This window comes from Eretmochelys imbricata, chromosome 5 (assembly GCF_965152235.1).
Source record: "Eretmochelys imbricata isolate rEreImb1 chromosome 5, rEreImb1.hap1, whole genome shotgun sequence".
In the NCBI taxonomy this organism is placed as follows: domain Eukaryota; kingdom Metazoa; phylum Chordata; order Testudines; family Cheloniidae; genus Eretmochelys; species Eretmochelys imbricata.
This window is the reverse complement of record NC_135576.1, coordinates 99,251,597-99,269,105: the sequence shown is the minus strand read 5'-3', so window position 1 is coordinate 99,269,105 and position 17,509 is coordinate 99,251,597. Positions and strand designations below refer to the sequence as shown.

The window sequence follows — 17,509 nt, the reverse complement described above, 5'->3', positions numbered from 1 at the left end:
TTGTCCCCAAATCTGAAATGGTTGTGACTGAGGACAAAGTCACAAAGCTCAGCCATCAGGTGTGCCATGGCCTTATCAGGGATACTGTTCCTGACAGCTTGTAGTCCATCCTTGTGTGGAATATTGGTGTAAAGAGCTTCTACATCCATGGTGGCCAGGATGGTGTTTTCAGAAAGATCACCAATGCATTGTAGTTTTGTCAGGAAGTCAGTGGTGTCTTGAATATAGCTAGGAGTGCTGGTAGCGTAAGGTCTGAGGAGAGAGTCCAAATAGCCAGATAATCCTGCTGTAAAAGTGCCAGTATCTGAGATGATGGGGGGGGGGGGGTGCAGGATTTCCAGGTTTATGGATCTTGGATAGCAGATAGAATACCCCTGGTCAGGGCTCTAGGGGTGTGTCTGTGTAGATTTGTTCCTGTGCTATAGCAGGGAGTTTCTTGATCAGATGGTATATTTTCTTTTGGTACTCCTCAGTGGGATCGGAGGATAGTGGCCTGTAGAATGTGGTGTTAACATCTTTACTCTCAAAAATAGTGTCATGGGATCTTTAATGATTATGAGTGACCAGGTTGCCTTGCTTTTACAACACATCTCCTTTACAATTGGTCCTGGTTCATGACTAGGGTTACTAGGCACTATGATATTACAAATAATAATGAGTGTCTGAAAGATGAGGTAATGCACGTAAGAGAACTCTCCTGATTTGCTACATACTTTCTCTTTGCACTTTTATATTCTATTCTTTTCTAACTGTAACATTCAAATGCTTTTAAAGTTACCTAGGAAGCCTTGTTGCCAAGAAGAAGCCAAGTTTTCTTTAGTTGAAAAATCTATTGACTTCAAGGAGTTTTTCTCAATTAATGTTTTCAGAATTTTGCCCTGCTAAAATGTGATCACCCCCACACACAAAAGGACTGGAAACCATGCAAGTGTAGATTTTACCATAGTATTTCTAGCATTTCGTGCTTTCAGTCCAGTAAAAATAATTGTGATAATGGTTTTTCTCACAGTAGTTTGATCGGTACTAGAAAGGGTAGAGGTGTGTGAAAAGGGCAACATTAAAACAAAACACACAACCAAACTTTTGCTTTGAATCTCAAAGGTCAAAATTGTAGGAGGGGTAAAGATTACATACATGTCAACTGTCTCTATTTATTGTTTTAGCAATATGTTTGCCATTTCCCACCCTGTGTCCCCCTAAAAGCTCTTATGTTTATTTGTCCTTGCTCTGTTTGTAAAACACTAGGGAGGGATATAATAGTGTGGCCATCCAGTCAATATGGTGTTCTTTAAGTGGGGTTTATAGATGATCACTATCTCTGAATATCAGGTTAAATCTGTTATTTTATCTCAAAAATATCCCCAGAATATAAAACAAATGCCCCTCTCTGGCAATCCAAATATAGTCGTGATGAACATAGAAGAGGGGGAGCAGCACCTTTCCAACATGCACCTGCTATTTTTGGTCACTTTGGAATCCCTCTGCTCCCACTCCACAATTCAGAGCTTGGCAGTCATGAGTATGACAGGGAAGAAGAAGAAATCACCGAACATCATGGTATTATCCCCTCTCAGCCTTATGATAGTGGAATGATGATTAGCACAGAAGTTAATGCTGCTCATAATGTGGTAGCATCAGGGTCTTGTCCATGGTTTGCAGAGTGATGTATTGCTGCTGTGGTGGGAGGTGGCCCATGGCAGTATGGTTCCTTTGCCACAAAGAATGAGGAGCCAGGCCTGCAGATCATTGCAGAGGGAAAGCTTCCTTGTGGAACATTTGGAATCCAGATTGTTTGGAGTAAAGTTTCCCAAAGATCCCCAGGTTCTGTGGGTTTGGAGATCATACCTTCCATCCTGAACCTCTGTTCCCTGAGAGGAGCTTTAGTTTCCTTACCCTCCTTACCCTTTTGCAAACAAAAATAAACAAACAAAATTAAATAAATATGCAGGGGAGGAATAATGCTTCTTTCCATTATTGGCTACAATAGAAGAGTTGTGTAACAGAGATCCCAATATTATTCAAACTTAACCTCTTTCTTCCTGCCCTCTCAAACTGTGCAGGCTCTTGAGTATTTTTATAGCACTGTATAAAAGCCTGAATGGTTCTAAGTTTCTGCCACTCATACACATGTTGAGTAGAATCTTACTCTGTGAATAGGCCTACTGAAATCAATGACATCACTCATGGAATAAGGTTTCAGAGTGGTAGCCATGTTAGTCTGTATCAGCAAAAAGAACAAGGAGTACTTGTGGCACCTTAGATACCTTAAATTTATTTGGGCATAAGCTTTCGTGGGCTAAAACCCATTTCATCAATAAAGACTCGGAGTGGATGAGTCATTACACAAACTAAAAACTATTTCCATGCTAATTTTTCCCCTACTGTTACTCACACCTTCTTGTCAACTGTTTGAAATGAGCCATCCTGATTATCATTACAAAAGTTTTTTTTTCTCCTGCTGATAATAGCTCACCTTAATTGATTAGTTTTGTTAGAGTTGGTATGGCAACGCCCATTTTTTCATGTTCTCTGTGTGTATACATATCTTCATATATATCTTCCTACTGTATTTTCCACTGCATGCATCTGATGAAGTGGGTTTTAGCCCACAAAAGCTTATGCCCAAATCAATTTGTTAGTCTCTAAGGTGCTACAAGTACTCCTCATTCTTTTTACTCATGGAATAAGTTACCAAGTGTAAGGGGGTGGATCAGGCCTGTATGAACCAAATCTTTAGTGATAATTTTTTTTAATATAAATTGATTTTTAATCGTTGTAACTTTTCATCTTTATTTTACTAGATTTTGGTCTTTCAGAGTAGTTAATTTTCAGGAAAACTGACATCTGTCACTGGCAATTAACACAGTATTGTGAACTTGGGTAGCTCAGTGGCTAGCTAGTAGTACTGTCAACACCCTGTGTTTAAAAATCTCAAGTCAAGCCTAGAAAATTATAAGATTGGCTTAAAAATCACGAAAATTTTTAAAAATAAACAATTTGGGGTTCCTTTTCTTTGTCTTCTGGTTTCTGAGCCTTAGGGTACACTCAGCTCATGCTTTCAGGCATTTCTTTGCAACCATGAGGATTAGAAACACTCTTTTCTATGAAAACTGAGACCCCTGTATAATCACTTGACTCCAGGGACTAGGGCTTTAAAGAAACACCAAATATCAGGAGACTTGGCTACAATGCCATTTACATTTAAAAGTCCCTGTTTTCTCCTTTTGATGAGTTACAGTGTTGGTAGACGAAGTATTATACAGTATCAGGATAACAATTATCACTAGAGTTAAGATTGCATAAAGTTTTCTATATGAGTCCTGCTGTTTTCAGCTGCATTTTATTTCTGAAATATTCACTTGGTCTTTGCCCAAAGATAATTTATTTATTTTGAGGGAAAACCAGCTCCAACATTTTTGACCATGGGGTAGGGTTGCCAACTTTCTAATTGCACAAACCTGAACACTCTTGCCCCAAGGATCAGCCCCTTCCCTGCCCCTTCTCCGAGGCTCTGCCACCACTCACTCCATCCCCATCCCTCTGTCGCTTGCTCTCCCCAACCCTCACTCACTCACTCATTTTCACCGGTTAGGGGGTTGGATGAGGGCGTTGGCTGGAGGTGCAAGCTCTGGAGATGAGGGGTTTGGGTTGCAGGAGGGTACTCCAGGCTGGGGCTGAGGGGTTTGGAGTACGGAAGGGGGCTCTGGGCTGGGGCAGGGGGTTGGGGCATGGGAGGAGTTTCGGGGTGTGGGCTCCGGGTGGAGGTTTGGGTGTGGGAGGGGGCTTAGGACTGGGACAGGGAGTAGGGTTGTGGGAGGGGTTTTTGGGGTGTGAGATCCAGGTGGCGTTCACTTTGGGTGGCTACCCGCAAGCAACGACATGTCCCTTAGCTCCTAAGTTGAGGCACAGCCAGGTGACTCTGCACACTGCCTCTGCCCGCAGGTGCTCCCCTGCAATTCCCATTGGTCTCAGTTCCCGACAAATGGAAGCTGCGGAGCTGGCGCTCAGGGTGGGGCGGGGGCAGTGAACAGAGCTCCTGTGGCCCTTCCTCCACCTAGGAGCCATGTGGAGCCAGGTAGGAAGCCTGCCAGCCCCACACCAACTGGATTTCTAATGGCCCTGTAAGCGGAGCTGCCAGGCTCCCTTTTCGACCAGGCGTTCCAGTTGAAAACCGGGTGGTGGGGAAACTCTGTTATCCAAAATTAGTGCAGCATTTTCGTGTTTTAAGATGCTCTTCAGTTGAAAATGCTGGGGGACTAGAGGGTGTAATTTGGTTTAGGAATAGCCCTCATTAATTAGCAGTGCACTTCTTGTTTAAAACAAAGGTATATAAAAGGAAGGCTTTTGGGTGGGTAATTTGCCTGTGCAGTGGAAAATCTAGTCAAATATGTTCCTGCAAATTGACAGGGTCATTTGGGAACTCTGTAAGGTGCATAGAAATTGAGGTCAAAGTTCCAGTTTGCATGTATCGCCTTAGCTTTGTCATTCTGCATGATTTAACCCTTAAAAGCCCCAATTTTAATGTTTTACCATATTATTATCATGGAAATAACAGTTAATTCAGCTCATGTTGTATATCAGTGGTCTCCAACCTTTGTATGCCCAAGATCACTTTTTGAATGTAAGAGCAACCCAGGACCTACTCCATCCCTTCCTGAGGCCATGCCCCGCTCACTCCATTGCCCCCCCTGTCGCTCGCTCTCCCCCCTCACTCACTTTCACTGGGCTGGGGTAGAGGGTTGGGTTTCGGGAGGGGGTGCGGGCTCTGGGCTGGGGCTGAGGTGTTCGCAGTGTGGGAGAGGGCTCCTGGCTGAGCCTGGGGCAAGGGCTTGGGTTGCAGGAGGGGGTGAGGGGTGCAAGTTCTGGGAGGGAGTTTGCATGCAGGAGGGGGCTCTGGGATGGGGCAGAGTGTTGGGGTGCAGGAGAGGGTATGGGGTGCTGGCTGTGGGAGGGGGCTTCGGGTGTGGGCTCCCACTGGGCAGCACTTACCTCAGGCGGCTCCCAGTTGGCGGCACATCGGGGGGCTAAGGCAGGCTGCCAGCCTGCCCCGGCCCTATGCCTCTCCCAGAAGGGGCCAACATGCCCCTGTGGCCCCTGCGGAGGCACTTGGCTCTGTGCACCGCCCCTCTCTGGAGGCACTGCTCCCTCAGCTCCCACTGGCCACCGTTCCCTGTTCCTGGCCAATGGGAACTGCGGGGGTGGTGCTTGCAGACAGGAGCAGTGCACGGAAACAACAACTATGGGACCAGATCAAACTTATATTGAGTGTGGGATTGTTTCCACTGACTCCATTGGGAGTTGGATCAAAATCGTAACATTAAAAAAATAATACCAAGTGTCTGATCTAAAGTAACAAAAGGAAGGATTTCAGAATTTGGTCTGCCTCTCTCTTTATCTCATTGTTCTTAGGCTTGAATATATATGCAGATTATTATTTTGTATGTATTTATACAGAGCCATCAGTGTGCTAGATGCTTTAAAGACAAGTATGAAAGCAAGGTCCCTTTCCTGAAGAACTTAGAATGATCATCACACAATTCTGTAAACACCATGCAATACCACAAGGGGGAAAGTTGTTTGTTTTGTTTTTGTTTTGTTAAAGTCAGACTCTTGAACATTGACATTGTTGGGGTTTTTTTAATACAAAAAAAAAGTTAAAATGACAATTTGACCTCCAGCTTGGACTTCCGCTGAAGAGCTTGTGAGAGGCATGTGTGGATCATCTGTCTTGTCTCTTTGAAAAGAAGGAATCCATTCTAGTAAAAGAATCCTTTAGTACCAAAGCTTGAAAACAACTCGCGAGTCCACAGCCATTAAAAGGAAGACAAACATTCAAATAGAATAGTGTACTGTTCTCCCATAAGAATGTAGGGAGTGACATTTTTCCAATTAAATAAACATGGAATGTTGGGACAGGAATACGTGGGACAGGAATACGTTCCTCGTGTCTTTAAAGTTCTTTTGCATATAGAGAGATTATTTTAAAAGCTGTAAGCAAAATTAATCCCCCCCCCCAAAAAAAAAATATCTTGCCCTGATTTGTATAATTGTTTTTAATGTTATGGCAGTGCCTGCAGGCCCCAATCAGGTTCAGGATCATGGTAGGCCCTATAAAAGCACATAGTGTTTGTCCACATGGAGCAGCAATGTGTACTACAGGGGTGTGATTTCTAAAACATACTAACATTTTGCACACTAATTAGTCCATGTAGACCCTGCTGGTGCACACTAAAAGTTTCCTAATGCACTTTAACTTAGTACTGTTTCAAACAGCACTATGTTTAAGTGTAGGAGAGAATGGTTAGTGTGCACCAGAAGCGTCTACACAGAGAAATTAGTGCACTGCATGTTAGTGCATTTTAGAAATTACATCCCTGTAGTGAGCATTGCTGCTCCGTGTAGACATGGATGGACTCAGGATGGTTTGGAATAACTGTTCCTCCTCATTAAAGCCCTTAGAGTCTCGCAGGCCTCAGTTCTCTCCATCACATTATTCAACATCTGTATAAAGCTAGTGAGAGAGCTACTGTGAGAACACATTTTAAAATGTCATAAATATACAGATGACATCCAGATCTAAATCTCCTTTACATCAACTAAATTCTCTTACACATTCACACAGTGAAATCCTGGCTTTGTTTAAGTCAATGGCAAAACTCCCATTGACTTCAATAAGATCAGGATTTCACTCGCACCGTTATTTCTCTCATCAGGGAAGGAAATGGGGGATGGGGGGAGGAAGAGGATTTGTTTAGGGTTTTCATCCATTCTTGCACTTTGCTGCTGCTATTCAAAGTTGCCTTTTTGTATTCTACAGTTATCCCTTAGCAGTTCTATTGATTATATGTATCCAAAAGGTGTCTCATTAATGTAGTGTCCCTGCATAATCCTTTTCTGTGTAACTAAAATGACAGTGAGGTGAAGACTAGCAATTATATTCCTCCCCCATCTAGAAGAGTTTTCTAGGAATATATAATGTATTTAATATTAAATCCAAGTATCCATTGAACATTTGATACTTCTGAATACTAGTTCCTGACACAAGAATTAAATTCTTCTCCATCATTTGTAACCATGAAGAACTGAAATATTTCTCTTTATAGAGTGCTGTATAGGCTGAACCTTTATAGGTGCTCTGCAAGATGTAAATAAAAATGGATTTTTGACAACAGTGCTTGGCACATAACAGTCTATCTTTGTGACTGAAAATCTCTTCTAATGTATCACACTCACCAGTCTCAGGGGAGCAAATAGAACCCATTTAGACTAGGGATGGAAATTCAGCCTCAGATTTAATTGTTTGCTAATAAATTATTTCAAAGGCATGAGCAGGAGGGAGTTGGCTATTTGTCTGACATTGGTTTTGCCTTAGCTAGTGAATGCTTTTCACCAGCAGGCAGCTTGAGTTCCTTGCCTGGTGTAAACAGACTAGTAAGTAATGCAGGATTATTTGTATAGTTTGCATAGTGTTTATTTCACTAAATATAGAAACTTTCTGGTTTAAATGTTAATTGTTTTGTCAAAAGATAACTCGGCATAAAATTACATTATCCTTTTTTCATGTCATTTTGGATTCTTATAACAGTTTTTTAAAGGGGAAAAGGGGTAGTGATAGGTTAGCTGATATGCCATAGTTTTGTTGCAGTAAAACTTCAATCAACATGTCTATTGCTTTCCTGGTTTCTTTCTGTTATAGATTTTTTCTTTATTTTTTTTTCATTTAATTATATTTAGTAGTACTATTAAATATATTATTTTCAGTGGTAAATCTCACTCTTCACCTCTAGGTGCAACAAGATACTATTGCAGCCAGCAACTGCACTTACGATTATAATAGTAGGATAAAAGAATGGGTGGTACAGTAGTGCCAAGCCTATGATACGCATAAATGTGGAGAGTTTCACTATATCCAGTGAAATTTTGATTTCAAAAAAAGAGATCATGATTACATTTGTCGTCTCACAAATATAAACTTTTTTTTAAAGGCACCAAAACAGAGAGGCTGAACCTAAAGATTATGATATCAATGAAGTTCCTTTAGGTTCAAAGAATTTATGTCAATCTACTTACTCGAGATTTGGAACTGTGGATGGGGTAAATATTTTTTCTTTGTTTTAGCTCAAATTATTCAATATCGTTTATGTATTTATCATGAGGGCTTGCATGTGGTTTTGGTTTTGGAGGCATGTGTTGAATTGGCCTCCAGCATGGACCTTTTGGACAAACATAATAAGAGAATATTTCAATTCCATGCCACTAAATTAACATTTCTTTTCCTTGTCTAAAGCCTGACTTCCTCTAAGATTTTTTTGTGTTTTTTCAAAGTCAGTTATGTTAGACTTCTTCCCCACCCTTCAGCTTTTGTACCCTTCCTGATTACTTATTGTTAAATTAGAAATAAGAAAAACAGAGTAAGAAAAATGAAAAAATGTTTATTTACAAATCTGACAAAATTATGGGATGCATGCAGGCATAAAAAGAAGCTAAGTTTTCACTATAATACAGCAAATATTGCTTTAAAATATATGGACCAGAATTTCTGTTGGCTTAAAAGGGGGTTAAGTTCGGTTAAAATAATCAGGAATGGAGTTATGCCCATCTACACCAGCTAAGGATCTGGCACAGACAAAATAAAACTAAAATCAATTTCTTTCAGTAGTAAACAAAAAAAATTTCTTTAATGAAATCCTATACTTAGATATAAGTTTATTACAGCTTCCTGCTCCAGAAGCCTTTAATCAACCATACCACCACTTCAAGGACAGGAGTCTAGTTAGTGTAGTTAGTACTCTCTTCTTCAGAACATCTTTATTATTATTATTATAATTATGTATTATTATTATTATTATGAGTTAGTCTTCCAAGTTTAGATCCTTCTCTCAGCTTTCAACTCACAAGCCTGGCATCTGCCTTCTCTCAATCTGCACACTCACAGTGGTGAACCCAGATTGCATTAACAGACCAAACTCTAAAATTAAAAGATGTGTTTTGAAACTGCATACTTTGTTATGATGTCATGTGATCAGCTACACATTCCACACTTCATGCTGGAGTTCTTGTACTGAATATGCATCACTGCATATGTTGGATAACAATCAACTATAAGCTGTGGTGGTGTTATGAAACAGAAATTTATTTGTACTTGATGGTAATATGTCCGTGTTATTTAGGACGAATGAAATTTAGAATGTCTTTGGTTTTCAGTTCTTGGGTTTTACAGATGGCATGGTAGATATGTATATTGTTGTCAGTATTCTAATTTTTTTAAAAGCAAATGTTTTGGAATATAACCAGGGGAAACAAATTACAGTTACGGAAGGAGCCATAATTTTTCTTTTCTGACTTTTATGTGTTTAAGAATCCGATACTGCTCATGTTGAAATAAATGGCAAAATTCCTATAGACTTCAATGAGAGCAGGAACAGACCTTAAATTCTCAATCTTTATGTTGTAATAACATGTTTGAATTTACTTAGTCATCTTCACTTAGATTTGTATATAATTTTTAATATTGGTATGATGTCTAAAGGAGCAGAATTAGCATAGAAATGTGTCTCAAAAGTAGCAATAAGCCTGTAATAAGTTTAAAAGTCTCTGTTAGAGGGAGCCAGATTCTTTGTTGTCCTGTACCTGGGGCAGTCATTTATACCACTGCAAAATGGGTGCAAAATACTAACCATTGATACTGTTTTTCACTCACTGTGCACTAAGTGCATGCAACAGTTAATTGGGCCCAGGGTAACTTGCTGTTGATGTATTGCAATAGAAGTTACCTTTTACTGAGAATTTTCTTTTAGGTATCAGGATTATGTTATCATCTTATCCCATCAATGCCATCGAAAGCCTGCCTGTTATGAACCAACTCGACGATGAACCAACTATCGAAGAGCTTAGCTTTGCCATAGATGGACTCCCCAATGGAAAGGCCCCCGGAAAAGACTGAATACTGTCAGAGGTCATAAAATGCGGAAAACCTATTCTACTGCAACATCTTCACAAGTTGCTCTACCTGTGCTGGAAAGAAGGCAAAGTACCACAAGAAATGAGAGACGCCAACATCATCACTCTCTATAAAAACAAGGGAGACAGGAGTGACTGTAATAACTATCCTAGCATTTCCCTTCTTAGCATTATGGAAAAAACCTTTGCCTGAGTTGTCCTGAACAGACGTCAGACGCTTGCAGACAGAGTCTATCCCAAATCACAGTGCGGTTTCAGAGCTAAAAGATCTACTATTGACATGTGACACTGTGACAACTTCTCACTGTGACAACTACAAGAGAAATGCAGAGAACAAAAAAAGCCCCTTCACATAGCCTTCACTGGTCTTACAAAGACTGGATACCCCCCAAAGTCCTTAAGCATGATTCAATCCTTCCATGAAAACATGTACGGAACAGTTCAGTACAACAATTCAGTCTCTGAGGCTTTCCAGGTTTGTAGCAGAGTTAAGTAAGGCTGTGTACTTGCCCCAGCTCTGTTTGTGATCTTCTTCTCCTTGCTACTGAAACAAGGTTTTGGTTCCTCAACTGAAGGAATCTACTTGCACACAAGATCTGATGGAAAGCTATTCAATTTTGCATGACTCAGATCTAAAACCAAGACTCGGTAGGCACTTATCCAACACCTCCTCTTTGCTGATGTCACAGCAGTGACAACCCACAAAGAAGCTCATCTCCAAAACCTTATGGACAGCTTTTCTAAAGCCTGCCAAGATTTTGGGCTTACCATAAGCCTAAGAAAGATGAACATAATGTGCCAAGGAGTTGAGGAAGCACCCTCCTTCAAGATCAACAACTATGAACTTGAAGTGGTGAACGAGTTCACACACCTGGGGTCCACTATTGCAGTCAACTTTTCACTTGGAATGGAACTCAACATTGACACTGGAAAAACCGCCACAACAATGTCTAGACTGAGCAAGAGGGTATGGCAAAAGAACAAACAAACTGACAGAACACACAAAGATCTGTGTATCGTGCATGTGTTATCAGCACACTTTTGTATGGGAGCAAGACATGGACCTTATTCTCTCATCAGGAAAAGAGGCTCAACTGCTTTCATAGGCGTTGCCTTCACTGAATCTTTGGAATCTCCTGGAGGGACAGAGTTACCAACACTGAGGTGATTAAGTGGGCCAGTATACCCAGCATGCAAACTCTCCTCAAACAGAGATGCTTCTGCTAGCTTGGGCATGTGTGCCGAATTAAATGACAGATGCATTCCAAAGGACATCCTTTACGGTGAATTGGCATATGGAAAAAGACACAAAGGATGTCCAAAATTGCATTTCAAGGAAGTGTGCAAGCGAGACCTTAAAGAAATGGACATGGTTGTGGACAACTGGAAGATCACACTTAAGACTAGAGCCTTTGGAAACAAGATCTCTGGAGTTACAAGAGGAAGCCATCCAGCTTAGCAAAGGAGAAAAGAGCTTGCAGAAGGCAGAGCGCAAAGGGTCAAAACATCACCTTTAAATGTGACAGATGTGGCAGAGATTGTCTCTCTCGAGTGCGTCTCTTCAGCCACAGCCACGGTTGCCATAAAACTAACTGAGAAAATTCTTTACTTCTCAGGGGTGCATACCCATGGTCTCTCGAGACTGAAGGATGCCTACTACGAATTCTATTTAAACCTGGACATTCCCAAATATAAGTCAGTTAAATATGGTATTATTATCCTTCATCGTGAATCATTAAACATCTTATCACTCCTGCCTATTGATAAAGAATATATTCATAAGTACAGTAGATTTGGTAAAAATGTGATGACCAAGCCTATTTGTGTCCAGCTTCTTCGTTATTCAAAACTGTGCAGTCTCTGGAAAAATTATGTGGAAGCCTGACTGAGATTTCTTTGGAACGGGTCCTGTCAATCCTATTGGATCAGTAAAATCCTCATGTTCAATGGAATTATTTAAATTTTCATGCAGTGGAGAGGTATGAAAAGTTACAGAAGTACAGTACTCATAGCAATGGTGCAGTTTTCATTTTGAGGAGGCCTTCCCATGTACCACACATTTCTTGTTATTCAAATTCCAGTAAAAGTGCTGTAATTTTAAAAAGAAAAAAACCCTGCTGTTACATTCCACCAGGACCAGAGATTCTTTTTCTAGTTTTTCTACAACAGTAGAAAATTGTTATGAACTTAACAGTGTGGTACAACACTTATTGTAGACTTGTGTGCAATACATATATGCACTGGACTTTTTTTTAGTTATGAATGCTGACTGTTTTATAGGATGTTTTGCCTTGGGGAGACATATCTTTCTTTTACACTTAATTTGATTTACTGCTAGCCATCCAAGGTTTTGATTTTGTAGTAAGAGAGCAAAAAACTATTTTAAACCTCTTTCTGCCAGCTGTACTAGAAAGTATCTTATGGTGAATTGCATTGCTTGCATTGTATACGGCTTGATATGACATTATGAATTCTACTGTAGTTCAAGAGGTGGTAATTTCTGTACCTCCTACAAGGGAACAACTTAAATTGATATAAATGTAGATTAGAAAAACGTGAATGTTGTAGAGCAATTCTCTATAGCACAAGGGGGTGCACAAATACTTTTCTGTCAGTGGGTTAAGAGATCTATTTTAACATATATTAGGTTGGTATTTTAGTTGGAAATAGCACAGAGCTCAGTGGAGGTAACTGTGCCAAGTGTGTGCCATGGCAACCAAAATACATTTCACCCTTCTGGGGGGGTTTCCATTAAAACACTTCCTTGTAGTTTAAAAAGCAGCCAACTTTATGATCCCAACTAAACAAAACTATGCTATAATTACCAATATTTTAACAACACATATTTCTGTCTGCATTTGTCTACACAAATGCTGCTAGATTGCATTCCTTGCCAATAGATGGAGACAGAATATTTGAGATTTTGATGACTTTCTTATTGCACATTTAAGGAGCTGGCCATTACAGAATTCTCAGTTGTCTCCAGCAGGTGGAACAGCTTCTTCAGCTTCTAGTTGATTTTTAAGAGTCTTGGGCTTAGTGGGTCTGATGCTCTCCTCAGCATTCCTGGTGTATTCAGGTGATACGGCTACACAGAGTATAGTGGAGAAATTGGAGACCAAGTCTAGGGGCAGGAGGAGGTGCTTGGATTCAGGGACCACATGCAGATCAGCATCAGGAAGTCCTTCTGCCTAATTGGGTGCAGGGTAACTTGCTGTAGAATCTCCCAGCATAGAGGAGTTCCCAGGAGACACCTTGGCTGTCAGAAGAGTGCCTCAGCTAGCAAGTATTAGAGGGGTAGCCATGTTAGTCTGGATCTGTAAAAGCGGCAAAGAGTCCTGTGGCACCTTATAGACTAACAGACGTATTGGAGCATAAGCTTTCGTGGGTGAATACCCATTTCGTTGGATGCATGTAGCAAGAATCAGCTAGCAAGAATCATTATACCTGGGCCTCAGGCAGCCAGCTCCCCTCTTCAGTTATTCCAGGCCAAATCCTTGCCCCACTGATTTCAAATGACAAAACTCCCACAGACTTCATTGGATTCAGGATTTCAACTGCTGTCTCTACTGTTTCATACTGAAGGTTTCTTGCACCACCATCCAGAAAATGGTCAAGACCCTCTGGATGAGTTGACAACATAGGGTCAGGTACTCCCTTTTTTTTTTCATGATGGGCACCGAGGTGCCCCTTCTCCACTGTAGTTCTCCCCTGAAATGGGGTCATATAGGCTTGGCATTTGGAAGAGCATGGATATGGATGTATCCTTCCTCTCCTAATTCTCAAGCATTGCTTTCTATGCTCATCACATCAAGCTCCTGATGACATACTCCTTCCATGGCAGCTTCCAAAAAAGTCTCCAAAGTAGTGTGGGCTTAGCCCTTCCCTCTCATATTCCATATCCGGGCAGAAATATAAGTCCAACCCCACTCTTTCATCTAGCATTATGCACAGCAGTCCCTAAGTAGCTGAGGCTGGTACTTGCCATAGGCAAGGATCTTACCCCCGACAGAAAAAACAGGCACCACTTACCGCTGCAGCAGGAAAACACAACTATGACTATGGCTGTATGGAATTTCTAGATGCAGCACACTTGGCTTTTAAAGAAAGAGCTACATAGGAGATGGAAAAAGGAAATCAAAGAGAAACAATCACACCTTTCCTTTCTCTGAGAGGAGGCGGGCTTCTATTCAGGGAGGAGTGAAACTGAAGTGTTCACAGTGGTATAGAAGAACTTGAAGAAAGAAAATTAACAGGTACTAAGTTTTCACTTAAATTCATAATGTGAGACTCTAAAGAGAGCATTGTATAAAAGGTGAGTTGAGAGGAACACTCCCTTGATTAAGGCTGTGTGAAAGCACAACGTAGTAAGCGTTTTAAGACTCTGTATTAAGTGTTAGAACATATTTTACTTTTTGCTTCCATATCACAACTAAGTTGTATTTTTCATGGTAGATATGCAATATCTGATGTATAGATTCTTGTGATAATCTTAATGGAATCTGTTTGTTTCCCCACTAATGACGCTGAGACTTGGCCAAGGTAATGATTTTAGATGTGATAGGCCATTATCAAGGCATACATTTCCATTAACAATTTCACTGCGGTACCATACTTCAAAATAGTACAGTACATGAGGTTAAAAAGACCCAAATGCTGAACAGGCATTGGTTTGCTGACTGACTGTAGCGATGACCAAGCAGAATTGTATGGTGCGCATTATTACTTCTAACTATTGAATTAAACAATGAATTTTAAAGAAATAAAATTGAAATTTCAATTAAGATGCTGTCATTTTATTTAATAGATGTTCATGGAAATATCAACACAGCTGAACACTTATGTAAAGAATGCATTATCACTGAACATTTACCCTATGTTTTAGCCAATTACAAATGAAACTAGGAATACAAGTACGATTTCTCTGTATTTTTATTGAACTACTGAGAGTTGATTAAGATGAGATTTTAGACATTTTTCTGCACTTTTATGAATAATATGGTGTTGTATTTTTTATTTATGTTTGTTATAAGGTCACCTATTCATGTAGCTGATTTGAATGAAATGTCATTTGGTAAAATGTAAGAGCGGGCTTTCTTAAAGTATATAAAACAATAACTATGCCATTCCAAGGAAAAAAAAATAAGAATGAAAAAAGTTAATGGGCAGACTGACTGTCAATTTGTCCCTTATTGAATAAGTCTTTGTTTAATAAGGCTTCTTTGATCATTTTAATAAAATCAAGAGCAATTGTGACCAGCTTGTACTCTCTTCTCCCCTATTTACACAATGGAAAAAAAGATCTTTGCAAACTTATTGAAATGTTGGTCCCATGAAGTAAAATAAGTGAGATTTATGTCTTGAATATTCTTGAATACTTGTACAAAGAATGCATTTCAATAATAAAATTTGCAGCCCTTTTCCAGCACTACTATAAGCTCTGTGACCTTGCTCTGAACAGAGTTAAATTATACTTGCATCTTATGAATTTGAGAATTTACAGCATTGGCACTTTTTACGGTTTACAGATACCACTTTTCCTACAGCAAGAGACCTGGCCAGGTGATCAAACCTAGCTGTTGCTTATGTATAGAGCACTATTTTTAGACCTCCTAGCCAGAGCTAAACATTGTGCAACACTTGCAAAGCAAAATAGGGCTATGATGTATAGCATCCATTATAATAATTAATTAGCAAGCAACAAACAATTGTACAGTATTTCAGACTGAAAATAGCCTGTATACTGAGAACTGTTTTTTTTCCCTTTCCCAGTATATTTGTCCTTTTATGCTATTTTCCAGACATGGATCACCACATACCAGGATCATTTGTCTCAACTGTATACAGATAAAGGATATATGGAAATAGAGATTCGTAAATCCATGCTGAATGAAGATAATTTTGAAGATGGTGTTATTGACAGGTATAATTAATATTTATTGTGTACACTATAGAGTTTTGTGTTGGACCATTCATATAGGAATTGCATGACAGAGAATGATAAAATGAGACCATTTCCACATGGACCATTTCCAATGTCCCCCCACATCCACATGCCAAGGGAACTCTCCATGTCCAGGTCTTCCCTTCCCCATGCCAGCACCAGACCCCTGTCCTAGGATCATGTAGAGTGTCCTTTGTGGGATTGGCAATCTGTGGATAAGAGGAGAGTGAGATGGAGTCTGAAGGAATGTACTCTGTCTGTAACACCAATAGACCCCAGTCGTCGGCAGGCGGGCGGGATCGAACCTGGGGCCTCTGGAGCTAATTGTATGAATCTCTACTGCATGAGCTAAAAGCCACGTGGCCTTTAGCTAAGGCTGCAGAGCAGACTCATTAATCTCTCTCTAAGTAGTCTCAGTGCCACTAGTGGGGTGTTCTGTCCCATCACAGAAGGTGTGTGGGTTACACATCCTCCTACCAAACCTCAGGGAATCCACTCCAGAATTAAAGTTTTTTATTAATTTTTGAGTTGAAATTTCTCCATGCTGTGGATCCCCTCTTTTGAGGTTGGGTTCCAGAAGTGGGCTCCAACTGTCATGTGTCCACCTCCAGCTAACAAAGTAGGACCTTTACAATCTAATAAATACTTGAGATGGCTGTATACATTCTAGCCCATAGATGGCAATGGTAAACATACATACAAGCTATAATTTGTATGCTAACATTTGCACCAGCTTCTGCTGTTGCAAAAGGAATTGCATTTTATCATTGGTAAAAAAATATATATATAAAAAAAATAGTGCAAAGCTAATCTCCCCTGCCCCGTGAATCTGGGGAAAATGTGCTATTTGCTGGTTTAATAACCTATGCAAAAGTTTTTAACAGCTCTGAGATGGTTCTTTTTAAATGTTAATCATTCAAACCTTGCTACCAGGTTACATAGAATAAGTTTGAAAAATTGAACTGCTTATGATTATGCTAATTTTCTGAAAATCATCTTTTCTTTTGCAGGGAGACTGGACTGCCCAAAACAGGAGTTGGAGCTGTTTTGCCAAGACACCCTTCAGATCACTTTCAAATGTTAGTAATCCTCCCCAAAAAGCAGCAAATAGTGATGTGCTGTTTAGGGATAAATTATATTTGTTCTCTGTGGCTTGTATTGTGTCTGGGTCTGGAAAGATCCCTAAAACTTTGTTTTTACATTAGCTAATTGAGAATTACTTCTTGAATTATTGTATTTAGTTCATCCATAATATTATGCTTAGTATGTATGGTTTTCACTTCCAGCATAGCTACTGACTCAAGTAACATTATTTAGTAATAGTATATTGGTAAAATAATTACACTAATTTTAATCTAAGGAAAAAGAGCAATACATACAATACACAGGGCTGTAGTACTGCCTATTATTAATGTTGCTGGACACTTTCTATTATTAGACCCTGTTTTTTGTTACCTGTATGTTTGCCAGACTTTAACAATGTGAGAGAATGTTTTCATGCTCGCTGTCTGCTTCAGGCTGTTTTTTTTTTTTTTTCTTAAATTTCAGCCAAAACCATTCAACTGTTTCTGAAAAGGAGGTTAGAGGAAAAAATGTCATTTTTCA

At 39.9% G+C, this 17,509-nt stretch overlaps 1 protein-coding gene across 1 annotated transcript in view; it reads left to right on the top strand.

Moving 5' to 3' along the window:
* Window positions 1–17,509, top strand: part of CFAP95 (cilia and flagella associated protein 95) — a 54,744-nt gene that overhangs the window by 7,855 nt on the left and 29,380 nt on the right. The window contains exons 2-4 of the mRNA XM_077816410.1: window positions 7,986–8,094; window positions 15,762–15,883; window positions 16,915–16,983. Of these exons, the coding sequence (XP_077672536.1) occupies window positions 7,986–8,094; window positions 15,762–15,883; window positions 16,915–16,983 (300 nt within the window). The remainder of the gene's footprint in view (window positions 1–7,985; window positions 8,095–15,761; window positions 15,884–16,914; window positions 16,984–17,509) is intronic.